We start from the raw sequence: 26,223 nt of genomic DNA on the forward strand, positions 1-26,223 counted from the left end.
TAATATCCCACTTCCCTCAGTAGCTTTCCAGGAAGGGTAATCAGAACACATTTTTCTTGACTGCATTGTCTGAAAATATTTTTATTTTATCTTTGTACTTGATTGACAATTTGGCTTGTAGGATTCAGCACATAAATATTTACTAAATACTCTTATTTTTCTTCATTATCCCCATTCTTTTTTCCTTTTCTTTTTACATACACACATATATATCTGTGGGGCATTGGCCCCAGGACCTTCATGGATACCAAAATCTTCAGATACTCAAGTCCCTTATATAAAATGGCACAGTATTCTCATATAACCTATACACATCTCCCATATACAGACGTGTCAAATTATGACCTTTTGGTCAATGACAGACTGCATATTTGATAGTGATCCCATAAGATTAGAATGGAGCTGAAATATTTTTGTTGCCTAGTAGTGATGTCTAATGACATCATAGCCATTGTAATGTAGTAGCACAAAGCATTAATCATGTGTTTATGGTGATGCTGGTGTAAACAAACATATTGCGCTGCTAGTTGTATAAAAATATAACACATTATTATGTATGGTATATAATACTTGATAAGTATAATAAACAACTATGCTACTGGTTTATGTATTTACTATACCATACCATTGATTATTCTAGAATATATTCTAGAGTTTACTCCTACTTTTTAAAAAAACGTTGACGGTATTCCAGAAGAAGGCATTGTTAGTATTGTAGATCCATATGTGCTAGTACCCGTGAAGACTTTTCAATGGGACAAGATGTGGAGGTGGAAAGTGGCGATATTGATGATCCTGACCATGTGTAGGCCTAGGCCATTGTCTTAGTTTTTAACAAAACAGTATTGAGATTGGGTGTACACCTGTAGTCCCAGCTACTCAGGAAGCTGAGGTGGGAGGATTGCCTCAGCCCAGGAATTCAAGGCTGCAGTGTGCTATGATTGTACCTGTGAATAGCCACGGCACTCGCCTGGGAAATATAGCAAGACCCATCTGTTTAAAAAAGTAAAGAAATAGGCCGGGCATGGTGGCTCATGCCTGTGATCTCAGTACTTTCAGAGGCCGAGGTGGGCGGATCACTTGAGTGAGTTCAAGACCAGCCTGGGCAACATGGTGAAACCCTGTCTCTACTAAAAATACAAAACTTAGCTGGGCGTGGTGGCACATGCTTGTAGTCCCAGCCACTCGGGAGGGTGAGACATGAAAATTGCTTGAACCCGGGAGGCAGAGGCTGCAGTGAGCTGAGATCGTGCCACTGCACTCCAGCCTGGGCGACAGAGCGAGACCCTGTCTCAAAAAAAAAAAAAAAAGGTAAGTAATATTAACCGAAAAATGTAGGCTACATGGTGATATAGCCTGATAGTCTTTATGTAAAGTTTGAAAACATTCAGAACATTGTTTATGGATGTATGTACACACATAGTAATTGTGGAAACACATGTATAGTGGTAATAAACTTCTGTTGAAGGGAGCAAGTTGCTTTTGGAAGAAATGGTGTCAAGGAAGGATATACACAGTAAGCATTCAATTAATACGTTAAAATTTTTTGTATTATGTGTGTATGTATGTACATATACACAGTGATTTTTGGCATACCTTAAAAATCTTTAGCAAACAGTTCAAATAACTTTAGATCATTTTATGTAAATTGTTTAAAAAACCATAATGCCTTGGGCAATGCCTGACACATAATAATATGAATGACAAAATATGCAGCTGTTTGTTGTTTTCTGCTGTTACCACTTACCATTATGTCATTGGTTGATGCAGTAGCTCAAACATGATATCATTATTCTTGGTAACCCAAGACTATAAACTTTGATATATATCACATGATATATGATACATTTTTTTTTTTTTTGAGACAGAGTCTTGCCCTGTTGCCCACGCTGGAGTGCAGTGGCGCGATCTTGGCTCACTGTAACCTCCGCCTCCTGGATTCAAGCAATTCTTGTGCCTTAGCCTCCTGAGTAGCTGGGACTACAGGCACGTGCCACCACGCCCAGCTAATTGTTATATTTTTAGTAGAGATGGGGTTTCACCATGTTGGCCAGGCCTTGAACTGGCCAGGTCATGAGGTCTTGAACTCCTGACCTCAAGTGATCCACCCGCCTCAGCCTCCCAAAGTCCTGGGATTACAGGTGGGAGCCACTGTGCCCAGCCATATGATGTGTTATTTTTGGTGAGCCTTAAGCAACTGTTATTTAAAAGATATAAACTCACCTGTAGGTGGGTTTATGAATATCATTTATATGGCATTTGATAGTATATTAGTTTGCTAGGCCTGTTATAACAAAGTACCAATGACTGTGAGACTTAAACAATAGAAATTTGTTTTCTCATTATTCTAGGGGCTGGAAGTCTAAGATTCAGGTGTTGGCAGGTTTCGTTTCTTCTGAGGTCTCTCTCCTTGGCCTGTAGATGACTGCCTTCTTACTGTGTCCTCACGTGGACTTTTCTGTGTGGTTGTGCAGCCCTAGAGTCTCTTCCTCTTAATAAGGACACCAGTCATGTTAGATTAAGGCCCTACCCCAGTGGCCTCATTTTAACATAATCACCTCTTTAAAGATTATCTCCAGATAGACTGAGGTACTGGAGGTTGAGCCTGCAGTATATAAATTATGGAGGAAAGGGGCACAAAATTCAGCACATAACAGATAGTTTACAAAGCTTTTTCACTATAACTTCATAATCCTTATAACAAACTTCACAAAGTAAGCAGTGGTGGCTATTACTATTTTAGTTTTGTATGTAAACAGACTCAGAGTCATGTAATTAGTCAGTGGCAGAACTGGGAGTTACTTCAAACTGGTTTTTTTGAAGAAAAAATTAGTAGTCTTATCTTTTATCTACCATGATTATGTTACGGAAGTTAGATTTATTACTTTTTCCCAAAATAGTGTTTCCAAAATTAGTATCAGATAGTGCATGCGCGCGCGCGCGCGTGTGTGTGTGTGTGTGTACACACGGGTGTATGTGTGTACATTTTGTATTCTGTTACCTAAAATACAATCTGAGAAATTGCTTTTAAAAGCTTTCAACTTGGTGAGTCATGGTGGCTCACACATGTAATCCCAGCACTTTGGGAGGCCGAGGTGGGTGGATCATGAGGTCAGGAGTTCAAGACCAGCATGACCCACATGGAGAAACCCCGTCTCTACTAAAAAATACAAAAATTAGCTGGGTGTAGTGGCACGCACCTGTAATCCCAGCTACTCAGGAGGCTGAGGCAGGAGAATCACTTGAACCCAAGAAGCGGAGGTTGCAGTGAGCCGAGATCACACCATTGCACTCCAGCCTGGGCGACAGAGCAAGACTGTGTCTCAAAAAAAAAAAAAAAAAAAAAAAAAAAAGCTTTCAACTTACAGGTTTGTTCATTAATACATTCATAAGAACTTCACTGTACCAGCCTGAAAGTATATTTGTACTTGCTTAAAACCTCATTTATCCTAAAATGTAAGGAGAGAAAAATGCATTAATATTAAGTATACTTATTCAGTGACTTTACTGTTAGAATATTATAGAAATAAACCTAGATTCTTCGTACATTCTTAATTCTCAAGCTCACTTTGAGTTATTTTTACCATTTTTTTCAGTTTATAATCAGAATAATTTGTAATTTCTTAAGAATTTCGAGGTGGCAGTGAATAGTAATTTTGTTTGTTCAGATAATTTTTTTCCTCACACAGTTGCGGTCTTGTAGTAAGAGTGAGTTGATATCTAAGAGCTCAGAGATCCTTATGATGTTTCAGCAAGTTCATCGGAAGCCCATGGCATCTTTTGTTACCACTCCTGTTCCACCAGACTTTACCAGGTATAACACAGTTTTTAATTTTATTTTCATTTGAAATTTATGTGGAAATGCATATACTTGTTTCAAAAGAATGTAATTTTTTTTAATGCCATCTCTCTCTCTCTTTTCTTTTATAGATAGGGTCTCACTTGTTGCCCAGGCTGGTCTCAAACTCCTGGACTCAAGTGATTTTCCCACCTTGACCTCCCAAATTACTAGGGATCATAGACATGAGCCACCACACTTGGCCACTCCATAGCTTTTTAAGGTCTTGTTTATAATGGAGTGGTCTGGTGAGCTCTGTTGTATACATACAAATCTAGTTCTCCTGATAAGTCTCACAGACTGACACTTTTGACTCTTAAGAGAAAATGATAATGAACTAGGAGTCATTTTTTTTCCAAGAGCTCCATCTTCCATAGTATAGAAAAAAATAATTGATTACATTAGCTTCATCAGTGTACCTTTTGAATTGAACTATATCTCCTAACACAAAACTCAGAAACTGATGAAATGCCAAAAGAATTTGAAGGTGACGCCATGTTATCTCCAGATCCTAAAAGATAGAGAGAGGAAATATTTATGGCAAAAACTATCCTAGTTTTCATCTTGGGCTAAACCTTAGAATTTTTCTGAACAGCATATTCCTTCAAGCATGTTTGTCATCATTCTGTGGTGTTAGACTGGTGGTTTCTGACTAGATATTGGAATCACTTGGGATTTGGCTGAAAATTAATCAGTGCTGGGTCATACCATACCCCAGGCCATTTGAAAGAAAATCTTTGGGTGTATATTAGTCTACTTGGGCTGCTATAACAAATACCATATACTGGGTGCCTTAAACAACAGAAATGTATTTTCTCACAGTTTGAGAGACAAGAATTCCAAGATCAGGGTGTCAGAAAATGCACTTTTTTGCCTCAGCTTGCAGACAGCTGCCTTCTTTCTGTGTCTTCACCTGACCTTTTCTCTGTTCTTGCTTGGAGAGAGATCAGTCTCTGGCGTCTCTTTCTCTTTTTGTGAGGACACAAGCCTTATTGTATTAGACCCACCATTATCAACTCGTTTAGCCTTAATTATCTTCCTAAAGGCCCTGGCTATAGATACAGTCACATTAGGGGTTAGGGCTTTAACATGGGAATTTGGGGAGACACAATTCAGCCTATGACATTGGGTTCAGATGGACATTTTCAGTTTGTTCTTTTAAAATCTCCTTAGCTTATTCTAAGATGAGGGGTGAAGCCACTGCTTCAGATAAACATTTTGGTGTGACAGACTTTATCTTAGAGAGATGACTTATGGAATACTATCAAGTTTTCCTACCATAGTGAGGGCTGTGGCACATTTAGAAAACAGCCTTTGTTATAAAAATGTTTATATGTTGAGCTGCCTTTTCTTTTTCCTCTAATATGTGATGCCTGTGATGACCACAGAGCATTCATTGTACTATTTTATTTTTTATTTTTTTAATTTATTATTTTATTTATTTATTATTATTTATACTCCGTCTCACTCTGTCACCCAGGCTGGAATGCAGTGGCGTGATCTTGGCTCACTGCAACCTCCACCTCCCAGATTCAAGCAATTCTCACACCTCAGCCTCCTGGGTAGCTGGGAATATAGGCATGCACCACCACGCCCAGCTAAGTTTTGTATTTTTAGTAGAGACGGGGTTTCTCCATGTTGGCCAGGCTGGTCTCAAACTCCTCACCTCAAGTGATTTGCCTGCTTTGACCTCCCAAAGTGCTGGGATTATAGGTGTGAGCCACCACGCCTGGCCGCATTCGTTTTACTAGAGTATATCATATAAGCCAGGGCTTTTCAATCTTGGCATTGTTGACATTTTGAGCAGAATAATTATTTGTGGGGTGGGGTGAGCTTTCCTGTGTTTTATAGGATGTTTAGCAGTATCCCAGTAGCACTCCCCACCCCACCACCTTGCAGTTGTGACAGACATATTTCCAGACACTGCCAAATGTCCATGGGGACAAAATCACCCCTGACTGAGAATCACTGTTATAAGCCCTTCTTACTCGTTATAGATGCCACAGTCTTATAAACAGAAGGGCAAAGTTTTTCTGACAGCTAGAACTCCGGTGGTTCTCATTGACCAGTAGAAGTCTTCCTTTCTTTCTGATTAACAACCTCATAAAATATTCATATCTTTTTAAAGCACTGACTTTTTTGTTTAAATCTCTATTTCTGAATGACAGCACTGAATATTATTGAAAAGACTACTTATTTGCTGTCATTAAGTAGATTTGGTTGAAGAATGTTCACCAAAATCCCTAGGCTGCCTCATTGATACTGTGGTCAGCTATTTCAGTTTTGAAGATTTGTTTTCTGAACCGTTTCATCCCCTCTGGAATGAAACAGATTTTGACCTAAGAGTCATATATAAAAATTAATGTTTCTCAATTCAAAGTGTGGTACATGGATGACCTAAGTCAGAGCTTTGTGTGGCATTTGTCTGAAATGCAAATTCGCAGGCCAACTTCCCCAGAATCTTTAGAGGTGGTATTCAGAAATGTGTCTTGAGCACTCTAAGTAATAATACTGCACTAAAGTTTGGGAACCATTGATGTATGTAAATTCCCATTCTTATACTACTTTCAGCAGCTCATCAGGCAGGCAACAATGCTCACTAGTCTGTTAATTAAGCACTTTTAGGGCCTTCTCTCTTTCTCCAGTAACGCTCACTACCTTATTGGAAACTTTGGCTTTTAATTTAATTCTTATTAGAAACCTATTTTATTAGTTGCAACATACAGGAAAAGAGGGCCAAATAAGAAAGACCAGCATTCGTGACATTAAGTTACACACGAAAGTTTAGATGTGCAAAGCAGTGGTGTTTCTGTTGCCTTTAGTTCCATCAGTTAGTAATTGGTGGTGGAGCCACAATGGAGAAGACAAGGTCACTAAATCAGTGAAGTGTTACTTATTAAAGACCATGTGCCCAGTATTGTTGTAGGTGCTACATGGGAGAAGAGGAACTAAACATCTTACTGCGGGCTGGGTGCAGTGGCTCATGCCTGTAACCCCAGCACTTTGGGAGGCCGAGGCAGGTGGATCACTTGAAGTTGGGAGTTCCAGACCAGCCTGACCAACATGGAGAAACCTCATCTCTACTAAAAATACAAAATTAGCTAGGCGTGGTGGTGCATGCCTATAATCCCAGGTACTCTGGAGGCTGAGGCAGAAAAGAAAAAATAAAAGATACAATAGTATAGCTGTCAGTTCATAGAGAGTTTTATGTTTCAGGGAGAAATACTCAAGTTGATAAGGAGAACCAGTTTTTATATAGCTCAGCAGTATATTTCCTTAAGAAACAAATGGATGCTTGTGGTTCTCCCTTTTTTCCCTTTGTTGATGAAGTTATGATGAGGTTACTGGTCTGAAGATTTGCAGATCAGTGACTTCCAGATTACTGGGCTAGACATGATTTGAGGGTGGTTTCCCATATTCTGTGAAGACAAAGATTCACTGACACCATCATGAGATGAATCCAGTCATCATAACCAGAGCGGTCTACACTTGTAAGAGAGGAGGAGAAAATTTTAAAACTATGAAAAGATAAAGCAGTGCCTCATCTGCAGCCACAGAATGATAACATCAGTATGATTGAAGATAATCTCTAAATGAATGAGCATAACATGGAGATGTGGTGGTGGAATTAGATGGCCTAGCAGTAGCAATAGCTTGTATATACATATAAAGAATGCAAAATCAGTGAGCTGAGATTGCGCCACTACACTCCAGCCTGTGTGACAGAGCGAGACGCCGTCTCAAAAAAAAAAAAAAAAATTAAAATTAAAAAAGCAAAATAATTTCTTTTGCAAAAGAAATTTTGAGCAAATATTTCCAACTCTACGAATCTGCCAGCAAGTATTTGTAAACATTCATTCAGTGAATATATGCCAGCTATATTTTAGGCATGTGTTAGGTGCTAGCATTAAGCATAATACAGAGCTCTTTGGATTTATAATTATGATTTAGAAAAACAGGTTATTGGAACAGTAATAAAATTAATGTGGTAACTGGTGATAGGGGAAGTAAGTATCCTGTTTAATGCTGCCCCATACCACTAATTTGTCATTATACTATTTGTGTCCAAAAAGTTTTCTCTAGGAAAATGTACATATGTAAAAGTATATCACAGTACCTGTTTTCTATGCTCTGAATGTGGTCATTTTCTCCTAGCAAGTGAGACTAGGGTAAACTGGACTGTAACCTCTTGGTTCATGAGTGTTAGTAACCTATACTCTTTAGCCTGGAAGCTTTCTACTTCACCATTCTGAGTTGAAAATGGCATCTCCTGTTGTTGATTTCTGTTCTGCTGAAGTCTTTTGACCCTTAATGGCCAATAAAATATGATAATGATAGTCTGGACTTAAAGCAGAAATAACAGTAACAACAACACAGGAAATAAATTACAGTGGACATGGCAGAAGAAATAATATGCAGATTAGCAGGCAACTGGGGATTGATTAAAGTCTTTGCATGTTGTGGAGGATATTCTGTACTTGATGAGACCTGATTGAAAGTTGCACAAAATTACAAAAGCATGTCAAATTTGAAGACTATACTGGGAAGAGTCCCTTAGAGCTCTTAATAGGTTTATGGTTCCAGAAAGGCTTCCTAGGCACTAATTGCATTGGTCCTGCTAATTGGGGTTTGTGTATGTTGAGTGCTAGGAGATCATATAATGGGAAGACCTTAGAGCAAACCTCCAAGAGTATGTGACTTCTAATCTGTTATCTGAAGAAATAGTAAGGGTTAACCAGGCAAAAGGATATGGGGATGAGGAATGTGAGTCTTCTAAGAAGGATAACAACTGACTAGGGATATCATAGGAATTCCTGACATAGTCAATTTGGATAGTAGCTATACAGTTAATCACAGGGCAAAGTACATCTGCTTACTATGTAAAAGATGTGACCTATTTAGCTATACGTACTTACATTAAAATAAAGAATTATTTGTCTATATTGTATTGCAAGCCACTAATTTCTTTAGACACTATCATAGTGTGGCAGTGCTTTAGATGTATCTTTTATCTTGTTTTGATAATAACCAAAATTATGATTAATTGAACTTTAGAAAATATATCTGAAGATGTGGTGAAATGGTTTGCGGTTTATTGTTTTGGTAAATTTGTAATTTTATATATCAAATTTATAACATTGTATTAAAACATTGTATGATAATCTTTTTCATAGTGTTTTAATGAATTTTGAGGTGTTCTAATGACAGTGCACAAACCATCCACATGATTAAAGGTAGTTAGCAGCAAAGTGACTTTTAGTCCATTCTGTGATTATAATACAGTTCTCTCTGAAGAGGATTGGATGGGACTAAAGTTGCCTGAAGTAGTTTTGACTTGCCAAGAAAGTGTGAGTGTGCTAGTCCATCACAGTTGCCCCTTAGGTGATGAGGTATTCATCCTATAAAAATGTATAGATTTATTTGCTAGTAAATAGTTTCAAAGTATTTGAGGTCTGTTAGTATTTCCCATAATCCATTCCAAAGAAGGAAGTTTGGGGATTAATTGTGATATCACTGACTGTTGTTTCATTTTTTAAAGGATGTTTTATATCTGTTTCATAATTCAGATTCACACCCTAAGTGTCAGTTTCTTTTTCCCATTTCCATAGTACTTTTTAAAGTGTATTTCTTGTACTTACTTTAATAATTAATTATATAATGTATTGCCTTTTTTCTTTTAGGAAAAAAAGCTTTTATAAAGTATTTATTTATTGATTTATTGGTTGACTGAGACAGAGTCTGGCTCTGTTGCCCTCGCTGGAGTTTGGTAGTGCATTCTCGATTCACCGCAACCTCCGCATCTAGGGTTCAAGCCGTTCTCGTGCCTCAGCCTCCCAAGTAGCTGGGATTGCAGGTGCACACCACCACATCTGGGTAATTTTTGGGTATTTTTAATAGAGATGTGTGGTAGTGCAATCTCGATTCACCGCAACCTCCGCCTCTAGGGTTCAAGCAATTCTTGTGCCTCAGCCTCCCAAGTAGCTGGGATTGCAGGTGCACACCACCACATCTGGGTAATTTTTGGGTATTTTTAATAGAGATGTGTGGTAGTGCAATCTCGATTCACCGCAACCTCCGCCTCTAGGGTTCAAGCAATTCTTGTACCTCAGCCTCCCAAGTAGCTGGGATTGCAGGTGCACACCACCACATCTGGGTAATTTTTGGGTATTTTTAATAGAGATGGAGTTTTACCATGTTGGCCATGCTGGTCTTGAGCTCCCGACCTCAGGTAATCCACCCACCTTGGCCTCCCAGAGTGCTGGGATTATAGGGGTGAGCCACCTTGCCCAGCCAAAAAACTTTTATAAAGTATTTGTATCTCCAATTTAATTGCAAACTTGTTGGTTTTATGAATTCATTTGATTTAATGTTATGTTCAATAAAGATTTAAAAATATTTCTCAGATTTTAGTTTAATAAGGTTTTTAAGATACTAGTGAGGGACTTGGTTTTTTTAGGTAAATGGAATTTTAAACATGTAAGCTAAATAATTTTTTTTGCCTTTTTTTTTTTTTTAGTGAATTAGTGCCATCTTACGATTCAGCTACTTTTGTTTTAGAGAATTTCAGGTAAGAGTTTTTGACAATTCTGGTTTTTTTGTATGTGTATATAAGGAAGAGCCAGAAAGGTATTCTTTGGTAAGACAGTAATCTAGTGAACTGTGTCACTCACTTTAGAAGTCTTAGAAGAATAAGTTTCCTATTAGAAACGTAGAGATAATTTGTGCTGGATTATATTGTATCTTTAGACTGACTGCTTCTCTAGTCTGGGAAAAGGAACCTTTTCTTTTTATTTTGAGACCGGGTTTTGCTCTGTCACCCAGGCTGGAGTGCAGTGGCGTGATCATTGCTCACTGCAGCCTCAACCTCCTGGGCTGCAACGGTCCTCCCACCTCAGCCTCCCAAGTAACTGGGACTGCAAGCGTGTGCCACCACACAGATGGGGTCTCACTGTGTTTCCTAGGCTGGTCTCAAACTCCTGAGCTCCAGTAATTCTCCCACCTCAGCCTCCCAAAGTGGTGGAATTATAGGCATTAGCCACGGTGCCCTGCCCAAAGTGAGGAACCATTTTAAATAAGAGAGATCACTTAGCTTTGACTAAGGTTGGGGGCCGGACAGTTAGAGGTTGATGAGCCCCATCTTACCCATCCTCAGAAATAAAAGTGCTGGGAAGAAATCCATTGAGATCCATTTATCTCAGCTCAAAGTAAAGAATTGTGGATAAGGGGCCATTATTGTAAGAAATGTGTAGACTTTGTCAGTTGTATGTTAATTTTGTTAAGCTTTTACTACTTTTTCTCTAAGATCAGAAGTGAAGATCATAACATGCAAAGGTTCTTAGCAATTTGTCTTTGAGGGCAGCATGGAAGTGGAAACAAGGAATACAAGGTCTTCAGGAGAGAAACTCCAAATAATAGGCAAAGGCCATCAAAATAAGGCCACACTGGGCGGGGCATGGTGGCTTAAGCTTGTAATCCCAGCACTTTGGGAGGCCGAAGCGAGTGGATCATCGAGGTCAGGAGTTCAAGACCAGCCTGGCCAACATGATAAAACCCCGTCTCTACTAAAAATACAAAAATTAGCTGTGCGTGGTGGTGGGCGCCTGTAATCCCAGCTACTTGGGAGGCTGAGGCAGGAGAATCGCTTGAAACCGGGAGGTGGAGGTTGCAGTGAGCCGAGATCGTGCCACTGCGCTCCAGCCTGGGCAACAAGAGCAAAACTCTGTCTCAAAAAACTCTATCTCAAAAAAAAAAAAAAAAAAAAAGCCACACAGAATTTATCCCTCTTCCCATTTAATTTGTCTTTTCTTATGGGTTACTTTTGTGGCTAAAACATAGTCTTTTTGAGGTTTTTCCCACATGTATTAAGGTTTAGTGTACTCTCGTTTTTCAATGTTAAAAGATGATTATACTGCAGAGAAGTGAGGAAGAAACATTCTGGGTTTTGTTTTATTTTTAATGGTGAAAGACTGCTTGTTGAAGCATTAATTAAATTTGGGAGACTTAGTAATACGTTCCTTTTCCCTTAAATGTCACAATTTTGAGGGTTTTTTTTTTTTCCCTGAAACTTTAAAGATATTGCTGAATATTTCAGTGTCTTTAAGTTTTCTTTATTTCAGAATGTAAGCATATCTAAACTTTTACGGTGGAATTTTGACCTGTTTAGTCACCTTGTTATTTGTCTAGGATTTCAAATATGAATAAAGAAACTGGTTGGTCTTTCTTTTTGCCTGTTGCCGTTTCACAACAGTTTTGATCTTGGGATTTGGTTGGTTTTCTTTTTCGTTAGCACTTTGCGTCAGAGAGCAGATCCTGTTTACAGTCCACCTCTTCAAGTTTCAGGACTTTGCTGGAGGTTAAAAGTTTACCCAGTAAGTTTTTCATATTTCTAATAAATTTTGAAACCAAGGTCTTTCTTTCAGAGTTCTGTAGTATACTAATTTGATTACTGAGAACTGTGAACTCTTCTTTTTTTTTGTTACATATGCTGTCCCCATTCCCTGTTCCCCTTCTCCCCCCATAATTAGACAACTGTTTGTTTGTCTACATCTTGTTCTCTAATACATTCTGCTGGAAGGCCTATTGGAAACAATGTTCCCTGAGTTCTCATATGTTGAAAACAGTTTTTGCCCTTTATATTCTAAGGCTAGTATTGCTGGATATAAAATCCTTGGCTCGTATTTTCTTTCATTGGGTATCTTCAATATGCAATTCCATTTTCTTTAGGAAAAGTCTGATAATAAACTAATTTTCGTTACCTTTAAAGATGTTTGGTGATATTGCCTAGATGCTAAATAATCTTTTTGAGTCCAGTAATTTACTATTACACATTTTAGTCCTCCTGGGTTAGTATTCTCAGTTACACATTGAAGTCTTTCAATATGTAGTTTCAGATTTTTTTTTTTAGAAAAGTTTTGTATAATGGGATTATACAATAATATATAATCTTTTATGTCTGGCTTTATTCACCTAGCTGATGAGTCATTTATTCATTGATATCTATTGAGTGATTATCATGTCGAACCTCAAAAGTTGCCTCAGGTCCTTTCAAGCAAGGTAGACTAAAAATTAAGGGGTTAATAGTACTTGTACCTCTCTGTAGTCATATCCCAGTAGACACTGGAGATGTATAAGGATCTCTGTTCTCAGCCTTCATTGTCTCGTTGGGGGAACAGATGTTTAAACAAGTAGTTATAATAAATGTGATTCTTTTAAAACATAGACACCTGAAGTACTAGGGAAATACATAGGAAGTAATTCTCTTTTTTTAAAAGTCTTGCCAAATTAAACAAAAAGGGAGGGAGTAATTATCTTTATAAAAATAAAATCTATAGTAGAGATTTAAACAACTTCTCAATCTCTAGACAGAATCTTATATGGAATTCTAATATTAAAATCATATAGAAATTATATTTACTTTCAGCATAGGGTATTACCTTTTTGTATGTTGGTCTTAAAAATTAATTTTTCGTTTAAAATTTTTTTTTTGCCTCACTCATTTCTAATGAAATTATTTTTTCCATTAGGATCTTGTTTTTTTGTTAAGGTTGATTTGTAAGGGTTCTATATATGTTAAAACTCTTAACCTTTCTTGTGGTTGTTGATATTTCCCTTCATTTTTGTGCCTTAATAGTTTCACTTTTTTTTAATGCACAAAAGTTTAAAGTTAAGAACTCAAATCCATTGGTGTTTTTAATTATTTCTTTCATTGCTTTGAGGCTTAGAAGTACTTCTCAATCTAGATATCAGATATTATCTGCATTTTGTTTTATTGTGGCTTAATTTTTTTACACTTAAACTGATTATTCTTCTTTTAGGATGGAAATGGAGTTGTGCGAGGTTACTACTTATCTGTGTTTCTGGAACTCTCAGCTGGCTTGCCTGAAACTTCTAAGTAAGAAGTGTAATTAAATAACAACCTTAATGTGCATTTACATACGTTCCCCCTAGCAATTTTTGTTAATTTTTATTTTTGTTAATTACTGTATTGGTATGTCTGTAAGATGTAGAATAATATGTTCTTGGCATCATAGGATGGTATTTTTCTAAAAATATTTTTAAGAAAACTTGTATTGCTTTGCATTTTTAGAAATCTCTTTACTATCTGGCTTAGAAGAAGACAACTGGATTCTCATGTCTGCTTTTATATTCAATTTTTTTAAAATATCATTTTGATTGAAATACATGTATGAAATCTGTCTGCAGAGTTCTACAACCATCACCAACATCTAATTTTATAGCATTCTATTTACTCCACAAGGGATCCCTGTACTCGTTAGCAGTCACTTCCCATTCCCCCTTTCCCTCAGTCCCTGAGAACCACAAATATACTTTTTGTCAAGGAGGAATATTTTTAAGGTGATTTTAGATAATTGTGGATCTTCTTTGATATTACATCCAAACTGAACAAGTGGTAGGTTGTTAAATGTTATTTACAATGTGGGATCTGGAATCATATTAATGATTTTTTTTTTAACTCTGTTACATGAAATCTGTTAGTTTGGTATGGAATGTCTGCTTTCAGCTAACATGAAGCAAGAGGGATGAGATCTACCCATTTTCCTGCAAGAACCAAAAAAAAAAGACCTCATGAAACAACATTTTCTAGACACTGGACATGGTGGTAACAAATGAAAGCAGTCCCTGAGAGATGAGAAACACAAACTAACTGCGATTTCTCCAGCTTACAGCCTTGAGAGAGTTTTCAGGCTGCAACACAGGGAGGAGCTGAGACTGAGGGAGAATCTGGCAGACTTAGTTGAGGGGATAGTGCTGAGAGTCTAGAAAGGACAATGCAGCTAGAGCACATTGGACAAAATACCAGAGAGGAGAAAGCTGCAGAGACTAAAGTCTAGAGATCCGTAATGGGTTCCCCTTGAGTATTCAGCAGAGTACTTATCAGGGCATATGTCTGAGGAAACTACCTGAGATTGGGGAAAGAACTGCTTGACAGGATTAGAGGGAATAGTGAGTGCCTGGTGTTCACACGGGGCCAGGAACTGTGTCTGTTGCAACCTGCCACGGTGGAGAAATTTATAATTCATGGGTCATTGATTGGGTATAATGCTAAGGAAGTTTTTGCCTCGATAGCAGAAATTAGCCCTAGACTGAACACTGCTCTGGACCCACCTAACAAAAGTGAGACCTGAAAGGATCAAATTGTTTTCAAGTAACTTAACTGCATCCCAGAAGGAAGCTCAAGAAAATTTATAAGGTTGCTGAAGTATCTAACATCCAACAGAGTAAAATTTACAGTGTCTTGTGTTCATTCAAAGGTTAATATGCCAGACTGGCTGGCCCATACCTGTAATCCCAGCACTTTGGGAGGCCAAGGCGGGAGGATTGCTTGAGACCAGGAATTTGAGACCAGCCTGGGCAATATGATGAGACCCTGCACACGTCTCAGCTACTCAGGAGGCTGAGACAGGAGGATTGCTTGAGCCCAGGAAGTTGAGGCTGCAATGAGCTGTGTCTGCACCACTGCATTCCAGCCTGAATGACAGAGTGAGACCCTGTCTCAATTTATTTATTTACTTAATGTATTTTGAGTCTCACTTTATCACCCAGCTTGGAGTACAGTGGCATGATCTCAGCTCACTGCAACCTCTGCCTCCCAGGTTCAAGCAGTTCTCCTGCCTCAGCCTCCCAAAATAGCTGGGATTACAGGCATGCACCACCATGTCCAGCCAATTTTTGTCTCTTTAGTAGAGATGGGGGGGTTTCACCATATTGGCCAGGCTGGTCTTGAACTCCTGACCTCAGGTGATCCGCCCACCTCAGCCTCCCAAAGTGCTGGGATTACAGGTGTGTGCCACTGTACCTGGTCAAGAACTCTTTATATATTTTGGATACTAAACCTTTATCAGACATATGATTTGCAAATAGTTTCTCCCATTTGGTAGGTTGTCTTTTCACTTTCTTGATAATGTGCATTAATGCACAAAAGTTTATAGACTATCTTCTTTGTCTTTTTGTAAACCTGAAAATTTTACAAGATCGGATATATAAATTAGAATATATTGGCTTTCCCAATGTATACTTCTTTTCTTTTTGAGACAGGGTCTTGCTGTGTCACTGAGGCTGGAGCACAGTGGCACAATTATGGCTCACTGCAGCCTCAACCCCCTGGGCCCAGGTGATCCTCCTGCCTCAGTCTCCCAAGTAGCTGGGACTACAGGAATGCACTACCGTACCCAGCTAATTTTTTTGTTTTTTGTTTTTATAGAGACGGGGTTTCGCCACGTTGCCCAGGCTGTTCTCAGACTCCTGGGCTCAGGCGATCTGCCCACCTCGGCCTCCTAAAGTGCTGGGATTACAGGTGTTAGCCACTGTGTCCAGCCTACTTATTTTCTTTTTCCTTTTGAACTTTTATTTCAGGTTGGGTGTTACGTATGAAGGTTTGTTACATAGGTAAACTCATGTCATGAGGGTTCATTGTACAGATTATTTCATCACCCAGGAATTAAGCCCAGTACCCAATAGTTACCTTTTCTGCTCCTCTCCTTTTTCCCACCCTCTGCCCTCAAGTATACCCCAGTGTCTGTTGTTTCCTTCTTTGTGTTCATAAGTTCTCATCATTTAGCTCCCACAATATAAGTGAGAACATGTGGTATTTGGTTTTCTGTTCCTGCATTAGTTTGCTGAGGATAATAGCCTCCAGCTCCATCCATCCATGTTGCACAAAAAACATAATCTTGTTCTTTTTTATGGCTGCATACTTATTTTCTATTAGGAAATTTTATAGCCTTTGATTTTCTGAATACACAATAATTTGCTTTCTTATCACTTGTACTGGAAAAATATGGTAGAATATTTCAAAATTTATATTTTAAAATTGGAAGGTGATAAACCTCAAAGGATAATAGAATAACAATATTTATGAGGAAACATATGTAGTGAATATATGGAAAAAATATTGCATTAGTAAAACAAAAGCAACTTTGAATTACTTGTTTATTCAAAATTTATTTATTTTTTGAGGTGTTGTTTTATACCTGATATATTGGTAAACATCTTTACGAGGAAAAAAGGACCTAGTGCCATGCATGTTTTGGTGGTTCATTCAAAATAGTGCTGTTTTGGCCAGGCGCGGTGGCTCACACCCATAATCCCAGCCCTTTGGTATGCCAAGGAGGGTGGATCATCTGAGGTCAGGAGTTTGATACTAGCCTGGCCAACATTATGAAACCCTGTCTCTACTAAAAATACAAAAAATTAGCTGGGCGTGGTGTTGTGCACCTGTAATCTCTGCTACTTGGGAGGCTGAGGCAGGAGAATCACTTGAACTGGGGGGCAGAGGTTGCAGTGAGCTGAGACCCCGCCACTGCCCTCTAGCCTGGGCAACAGAGTGAGACTCCATCTCAAAAAAACAAACAAAAAAATACTGCTCTTTTTCTGGCTGGGCGTGGTGGCTCACGCCTGTAATCCCAGCACACTGGGAGGCCAAGGTGGATGGATCACCTGAGGTCAGGAGTTCGAGACCAGCCTGGCCAACATGAACCCCCGTCTCTACTAAAAATACAAAATTAGCCAAGCATGGTACATGCCTGTAATCCCAGCTACTCTGTAGGCCGAGGCAGGAGAATCACTTGAACCTGGAGTCAGAGGATGCAGTGAGCTGAAATTGCACCATTGCACTCCAGCCTGGGCAACAAGAGTGAAACTCCATCTCAAATAAATAAAAAAAACCCAAAATACTGCTGTTTTTATAAATGATGAAATGTAACTGCATATATCAATAAGGTTTCTTCTCAGGTAATTACTTAGGGACCTTAATGTTTAGATGAGTTTGTCTTTTATTCTTACTTTACTAACTGTATAGTAATGGTCTGTTTTTCAATTTTAGATATGAATATCGTGTAGAGATGGTTCACCAGTCCTGTAATGATCCTACAAAAAATATCATTCGAGAATTTGCATCTGACTTTGAAGTTGGAGAATGCTGGGGCTATAATAGATTTTTCCGTTTGGACTTACTTGCAAATGAAGGATACTTGAATCCACAAAATGATACAGTGATTTTAAGGTAATAGGAAAAATTTAATGTTTTGGTTTTTATTGTGGGGAAATAATGTCATCAGAACTATATTTCAAAGATCATTTGGTTAACAAAGATGAATATTGAAATTCATACTAACTATAACCTTATCACTTTCTTAACTGTTTTAAGTGGATAATAATCAAAAATTTGTAGTCAAAAAGTCAAACATTTTTTTGACATCTAAATAGTTAGCAATTCCATTAAAGATAAGCTGGGTGCAGTGGTGCGCCGGTGTTTCCATCTACTATGGAGGCTGAGATGGGAGGATGGCTTGGGCCCAGGAGTTTGAGACCAGCTTAGGAAACATTATGAGACCCCCATCTTTTTAAAAAGAAAAAAAAAGGTGGGGGGGGGTTGGGAAACTACAACTTCCAGTAAATATAGTAATGTTCCATTTGTCTGTTGAACTTCTAGTGACCTCACCATTTGGAAATCTAAGAATAGTGAGGGATAAAGTGCTGATTTTTTTCACTTCACAGGGCATATTATATTTGAGTGACTGGTTTTACAACTTAATTTTATAAAGCAACTATCAGTTCTTTGTAAATAACAGCAAATTAAAAGTAGAAGAATCAAGATGAAAGTTGATGAAAACCAGCAATTTTCTACTTTTTTCTTAAACTTTTATTTTAGGTTCAGGGGTACATGCGTAGGTTTGTTATACAGGTAAACTCACATCATGGTGATTTGGTGTACGGATTATTTCATCACGCAGATACTAAGCCTAGTACCCAATAGTTATTTTTTCTGATCCTCTCCCTCCTCTCACCCTCCACCCTCAAGTAGGCCCCAGTGTCTGTTGTTTCCCCTCATATCCTTGAGTTCTCATCATTTAGCTTTTCTTTTTTTTGTTTTTTTTTTTGAGATGGAGTCTCCCTCTGTCGCCCAGAGGCAACATTTCGGCTCACTGCAAGCTCTGCTTCCCAGGTTCACACCATTCTCCTGCCTCAGCCTCCCAAGTAGCTGGGACTACAGGTGCCTGCCACTGCATCTGGCTAATTTTGTTTTTGTATTTTTAGTAGAGATGGGGTTTCACCGTGTTAGCCAGGATGGTCTCGATCTCCTTACCTCTTGAGCTGCCCGCCTCAGCCTCCAAAGTGCTGGGATTACAGGCCTGAGCCACTGTGCCCGGCCCATTTAGCTCTTAAATAATAAGTGAGAACATGTGGTATTTGGGAAAACCATCAATTTTTTTTTTTTTTTTTTTTTTTTGAGATGGAGTTTCTCTCTAGTTGCCCAGGCTGGAGCGCAATGGCGCGATCTTGGCTCCCTGCAACCTTCGCCTCCCAGGTTCAAGCGATTCTCCTGCCTCAGCCTGCCGAGTAGATGGGATTGCAGGCATGCGCCACCATGCCCAGCTAATTTTGTACTTTCAGTAGAGACGGGGTTTCTCTGTGTTGAATCAGGCTGGTTTCCAACTCCTGACCGCAGGTGATCCACCCACTTCGGCCTCCCAAAGTGCTGGGATTATAGGCGTGAGCCACCACGTCTGGCCAAAACCATCAGTTTTTATTGTTGATTGTTGGTGTAGTATTTACAAGAAAGGATAGAACATAAATACTGACTAAAACAACAGCCCTATTTAGCCAGGCGTGGTGGCTCACGCCTGTAATCCCAGCACTTTGGGAGGCTGAGGCAGGCAGATCACCTGGGGTCAGGAGTTGTGAGACCAGCCTGGCCAATATGGTGAAATCCTATCTCTACTAAAAATACAAAAATTAGCCGGGCTGTGGTGGCATGCGCATGTACTCCCAGCTACTCAGGAGGCCGAGGCAGGAGAATCGCTTGAAATCCAGCAGGTGGAGGTTGCAGTGAACCGAGATTATGCCACTGCACCCCAGCCTGGGCGACATAGCAAGACCCTATCTCAAAAATAATAATAAAGTAAATGAAAACAACAGCCCTGTTAAACGTGGGGTAGTCTTTACAGGTCAGAAGTTTTTGGGCATTGGCTGGGCGCTGTGGCTCACAACTGTAATCCTAGCACTTTGGGAGACTGAGGTGGGTGGATCACCTGAGGTCAGGAGTTCAAGATCAGTCTGGGCAACATGGTGAAACCATGTCTCTACTAAAAATACAAAAATTAGCTGGGCATGGTGGCGGGCACTTGTAATCCTAGCTACTTGGGAAGCTGAGGCAGTTGAATCGCTTGAGTCCCAGAGGCAGATGTTGCAGTGAGCCGAGATTTCACCAGTGCACTCCAGCCTGGGCGACAAGAGTGAAACTCCATCTTAAGAAAACAAAAAACAAACAAAAAAAGGTTTTTGGGTATCATTACATGATGTTATAATTTGATGATCAAAATGAGAACTTGAATATTTTAAAAAAGAGATTAAAATATGTTCTGAACTGAGAAGTTTCAGAGTATTTAACAGTTTAAAAAGTTCTCATCACAACAATTTTAAACATTTTTTTTTGAGAGTGATTTAATGTACTCCTGAATTTCCCTTATTTGGAGCTCTTTGTTCTTGAGCATACTGGACAGATGAGTTGCTGTCATATCAGCATTTATTCTTATGTGTTTTCCTTAGCTTTTCTGGAAGTATAAAGAAGTTTAACAAGGGATATGATTTTCAGCATAGGGAAAAAGATATGTTTTTGTTATTGTTTTGTTTTGTTTAGAGTCAGTGTCTTGCTATATTGCCCAGTCTAGTCTAGAATTCTTGGGCTCAAGTGATCCTCCTGCCTCAGCTTCCCAAGTAGATGGGATTACAGGTGCATGCCACTGTGCCTGGAATCATGTTTTTTGAGGGGAGGGATTATTTTAGTTTTCTTCGTATAGCTTTTCAGACTTTGGGGTTTAACTATTCACCAAGAGAAATAATTTATTGCTATTTCATGCTTCAGCCATAGAGAGAATTACAAAATTATTCAAACATCAATTTTACCAACCTATAAAAGACCCATTTTCTTATAGCCTTAGTTCCATCCTTATTAGCGTTACTTATTAGTACAGAAACAAATTCCTGTTATGTCATCATTTTTTTTAAGCAACATTGAGTCTGTACCATATGCCTGACACTGAGTTGCTAATAAGAAAAATATAGACATGGTTTTTGTCCACAGGGAACTCAAGATGAAATTGGCAGATAAAAACAGAATTTACTACTCTCTTATTATAAAATAATGTTATAGTAGCACCGTAAGTAGATTGCTATGAAGTTTGTGGATAGGGGGGCTTCTCATTATCCTATTATATTTATTTATTTAATGAGACATTGCTCAAACTTTAAACCTTTTAGTTCAAGATTCTGGTGGAATTTTGTATGTATTCATTAGAAAGTTATTTAAGGCTTTTCTGTAACTATGAATATATATTTCATTCTTTCATTAAAACAGAAAGTTAAGAAATTTTACCTGCTGCTTGGTTTTGTTTTAATGGCAAAATATTAGAACTAATGGTCAGGGTTAACCAGTGGTTTAAATCATTCAAAGAAAATAATAGTGTTTAGACGGTCTTACTTTAATGTCTTACCAGTGGGTACTTCCTAGACTGTGAATCGTCTCTGCTCAGTTGAGTGAATCATCTCTACTCAGTTCTGTTCAGAACATACTTTAATCTCTTGATTTGATTTGATTTGATTTTTTGAGATGGAGTTTCACTCTGTTGCCCAGGCTGGAGTGCAGTGGTGCGATCTCGGCTCACTGCTACCTTTGCCTCCCAGATTCAAGCGATTCTCCTGCCTCAGCCTCCTGAGTAGCTAGGATTACTGGTGCCCGCCACCATACCTGGCTAATTTTTGTACTTTTAGTAGAGACGGAGTTTCACCATGTTGGCCAGGCTGGTCTCGAACTCCTGACCTCAGGTGATCTGCCCACCTCAGCCTCCCAAAGTGCTGGGATTACAGGTGTGAGCCACTGTGCCCAGCCAATCTCTTTTTTTTTTTAAATACTCAAGTTCTCATTTTGATCATCCAGTTATAACATATAATGATGCCCAAAAACTTCTGACCTATAAAGACTATCCCAACATTAAATAGGACTGTTGTTTTATAGTCAGTGTTTATGTTCTGTCCTTTCTTGCATTAGTATTCTTGACTAAAACTAGATATCTGCTGCCAGATAACTGTTAAATGGTCAGTAGGTTCTTAAACTAAGGTGTAAAATCCTAGAGAAAAATGAACAGCTAACATTGTGTAGCCGGGTAAAAGGGCTGGAAGGAATGAGAGAGATGTCCAAATTAGTCTTGCCTTGTGGTTTTTCCTTTCTTCAAAAACACCTTCACACATGCACTGCAATTTTTTCGCTGTAAATATAGTCACGTTAGGCTATGTAACAAAGGTAGAGGTTTGTTTGCTTTAGTGAGAGTTTTTTTTTAATTAAAACAACTCTGGATAGATTAAGATTCTGTCATTTATATATTAATATGATTTTATGTAGGTGCAGTACTTTTTTTCCTCACCTAAGCTGAAATAATGCCGTATTGTAATAAGGGCAGTTTTGATTGCTATCTTGAAGGGTTCAGGATATAGTTTATTTAGAGCATGTAACTCCTTGGGGGACAGTAAAGCAATCCTGGGTGGTTGAGCCAGGAAGGGATTTTTTTCTGAGGGGCAGGAAATACGGGAACCTGAGATGGAATAGAGAAATATAAAGAGCAGCACTTAAAACTTTGTATTTTGCTAGGGCCTCATTTAGGGAAGAAAGGGATAAGAGTTATCTCCTCCTTATAGAAGGAAACTGCATAGTATGTGGCTCTCTTCTTCCCAACTCATGATCATCATTGTATTTTAGTTACATTATTATAATAAATATGCCTTAGTAGGTTAGTTTGGGAAGCTTAACTACAATGTACAATGTTATTTCTTTAGAAAGGTAGTTTGAGGACAACTGGCTTTTCAGAACCTTGTGTCATAATCTGTGGACTACATCTATAAACAACAAATACTAGCAGCTCTAAGTTTATGTGAATTTTGGCCTTATAATCAAGTTAACCCAAATTGCAGAATTCAGTGCTAGACTGATGATATTTTACCATTTGAATTTTTTTTTTTAATGTGGCACAATTCTTTTAAGGTTTCAGGTACGTTCACCAACTTTCTTTCAAAAATCCCGGGACCAGCATTGGTACATTACTCAGTTGGAAGCTGCACAGACTAGTTATATCCAACAAATAAACAACCTTAAAGAGGTAGGGAAATATCTATTTCTGTTTTAGTGTTTCCTATTGTCCTTTTGGCTTGTTATATTTGTAATGAGATTTTATATATTTATTGCTATTTGCAATTTTGTAATTTGTAATTAGAAAAAAATCTAGTTATCTTGTTCCCCATCCTTACCGGTTCTGCAGTGTCCAGTTTAGTAGCCACTAGCCACATATGGCTATGTAAATTTTTATTTTACTTTATTTATTTATTTATTTTTTGAGACGGAGTCTCGCTCTGTTTCCCAGGCTGGAGTGCAGTGGTGCAATCTCGGCTCACTGCAAGCTCCGCCTCCCGGGTTCACCCCATTCTCCTGCCTCAGCCTCCCGAGTAGCTGGGACTACAGGCGCCCGCCACCACACCCAGCTGATTTTTTTGTATTTTTAGTAGAGACAGGGTTTCACTGTTAGCCAGGATGGTCTCGATGTCCTGACCTCGTGATCCGCCCACCTCGGCCTCCCAAAGTGCTGGGATTACAGGCGTGAGCCACCGCGCCCTGCCACTTTATTTATTTTTTTTTTATTTTGGAGACAGGGTCGCACTCACTCTTGTTGCCAGGCACAATCTCCACTAACTGCAGCTTCAACTTCCCAAGCTCGGGTGATCCTCCCACCTTAGCCTCCCAGATAGCTGGGGCTACGAGCATGTATCATGGCTAGTTTTTGTATTTTTTGTGGAGATGAGTTTCTCCATGTTGCCCAAGCTGGTCTTGAACTCCTGGGCTCAAGCAGTCTGCCTGCCTTGGCCTCCCAAAGTGCTGGGATTACAGGTGTGAGCCACTGTGCCTGGTCTGTAAATTTAACTTAATTAAAATTAAAAATTTAGTTCCTTAGTTGCAGTAGCCACATTTCAAGTGCTTGCATTGGTTACTGCAAATCTAGAGCATTTCCGTCATCGCATAAAGTTGTTTTGAACAGTGTGGCTGTAGTTTGAGATAAGCTCTTTGTGTTTCTGTCAGTGACTTAGTTTCTCTTCCACAAGTTATCTTGGATTTAGAGGATTCTAGGCTATAGCATAATTAAAAGTTGTCCCATCTTGAACTCTTACTATTGTTGAATGAGCACTGGGGAAGATTAATTGGTGAATTTTTATTTTACAGTGGTAAACTAAGGAATGTTTCATTTGTTTCATTTCCCTTAGGAAGTTAGGGTGTGGCAGGAGGTTTGGAGTGCTGAGAGTCGTTAATAGGTCAGGGAGGAAAATATGAATAAATACATGCTTTCAGAGATTTCATGTTAAATGTGCTATTTAAAACTGCCTGTATTCACTATACTGTTTGCTAATTGTATGTTTAGCTTAGGCTGGATATGAAAGAAGGAGGATGAGCATAAATGGGGCAGTTTATCTTTGTCATCAATTTTTTTTTATAAATAAAAGGCAGTAGGGATTCAGAGAAATGGTTTAAGAAATGGTGCCAAGTGAGGTGGCTCATTCCTGTAATCCCAGCATGTTGGGAGGCCGAGGCCAGAGGATCATTTGAGCCCAGGGGTTCAAAACCAGCTTGAGCAACATAGCAAGATACTGTCTCTAAAAATAAGTAAAAATGAAATTAGCCAAGCATGGTGGCACACACCTCCAGTCCCAGCCACTTGAGAGGCTGAGGCAGTAGGATCGCTTGAGCCCAGTAGTTCAAGGCTTGCAGTGAGCTATGATGGCACCACTGCACTTCAGCCTGGGCAACAGAGTGAGACCATTCTCAAAAAATAAATAAGGAAAGAAAGAAATGATTTTAGGAACATCTGGATGCATTTTTTTTTTCACTTGGGACATCTTTTACTGCGCCAGTGGGCTGTGGCTAATATTTGTGCTTTTCTTGTTTTAAAAGAGACTTACTATTGAGCTGTCTCGAACTCAGAAGTCAAGAGATTTGTCACCACCAGATAACCATCTTAGCCCCCAAAATGATGATGCTCCGGAGACACGAGCTAAGAAGTCTGCATGCTCTGACATGCTTCTCGAGGGTGGTCCTACTACAGCTTCTGTAAGAGAGGCCAAAGAGGATGAAGAAGATGAGGAGAAGATTCAGAATGAAGATTATCATGTAATAATGAGGCCAGTTTTAGATTTTTGTGTTTGAGAAAAAAAAGTAGAATCGAATCATGGCTTTTAACATATTACGTGCTGAAACAGTAGGCTAAAAATATTGTCCATTGATTTACATTAGTAATGTATGTATGCCCTTATGTAAATGTTAATAAGTCAGAAGTTGTTGAATCAAAGCATTTCAAGGTTGTGAAAAAAACAATACATTCTATAAAACAAACCGTGATGTACATTTTAAAAACTAAACTACCATACATTGTGGATTTTAAAAATGTGTTCTGGCCGGGTGCAGTGGCTCACACCTGTAATCCCAGCACTTTGGGAGGCCAAGGTGGGCGGATCACATGAGGTCAGGAGTTTGAGAACACCCTGGCCAACATGGCAAAACCCTGTCTCTACTAAAAATACAAAAATTAGCTGGGTGTGGTGGTGCTTGCCTGTAATCCCAGCTACTCGGGAGGCTGAGGTAGGAGAATCACTTGAACCTAGGAGGCGGAGGTTGCAGTGAGCCAAGATTGTGCCACTGCACTCCAGCCTGGGAGACAGAGCACGACTCTGTCTCAAAGGAAAAAAAAAGAAGGTGTTCTATTTTCATTCACTGAAACTAGTACATGCCTTATCATTACTTACGTAGGTAGGATTCGGTAGATACCCAGGTTCTAGCCCAGCTAAACAACAGACAGAATCCAGAATAAGAGTTCAAGAAGTAGTTGATATTTTTACATAAGAAGGGATGCATAGACAGTTGGTTTTTTTGTAGTAATTTTTAAGATGAGAGACTTCAGTTTTAAGTTAAAATGAAGGACCCAGTGGGTCGAGAGAATGCACAGAAGATTAAGTGCTTTGATAAACTAGAGATAATAGGGTTTGGAATGGAGCAGTCAGGTGAAGCAGTTAACCTTTGATAAACTGAGTTAAAGGAAGGGTGGAGTTTGCAGGTAAGGCAGCTGAAAGTTGGGGAAGTTTTTGCTTAATAGTGGGTATTTTTTTTCTGTGCAGATAGGTGACAGTGTTAATTAATGACCTTGATAATGGTAAAATTAGGTAGAATGGAGGACTGATGGTTTGAAACGTTACTCTGTGAGGAAGCTGATGTGGAATATGTGAAGGATTCCAGTCACACTGAGGGCCTAGCTGAAGGCGGCACATATAAGTTAGTA

The 26,223-nt window shown here is 39.0% G+C and overlaps 1 protein-coding gene across 8 annotated transcripts in view; it reads left to right on the forward strand.

Annotated features, from left to right (window-relative positions):
- Positions 1-26,223, forward strand: part of TRIM37 (tripartite motif containing 37) — a 123,432-nt gene that overhangs the window by 32,340 nt on the left and 64,869 nt on the right. For all 8 annotated transcript variants that reach the window (XM_024234306.3, XM_024234307.3, XM_063717949.1 and 5 more), the window contains 7 exon segments: positions 3,690-3,814; positions 10,356-10,406; positions 12,126-12,207; positions 13,654-13,730; positions 17,682-17,861; positions 22,893-23,007; positions 24,846-25,061. In XM_024234306.3, coding sequence (XP_024090074.1) covers positions 3,690-3,814; positions 10,356-10,406; positions 12,126-12,207; positions 13,654-13,730; positions 17,682-17,861; positions 22,893-23,007; positions 24,846-25,061 — 846 coding nt within the window.

The sequence above is a fragment of the Pongo abelii genome, chromosome 19 (assembly GCF_028885655.2).
Source record: "Pongo abelii isolate AG06213 chromosome 19, NHGRI_mPonAbe1-v2.0_pri, whole genome shotgun sequence".
Classification (NCBI taxonomy): Eukaryota; Metazoa; Chordata; class Mammalia; order Primates; family Hominidae; genus Pongo; species Pongo abelii.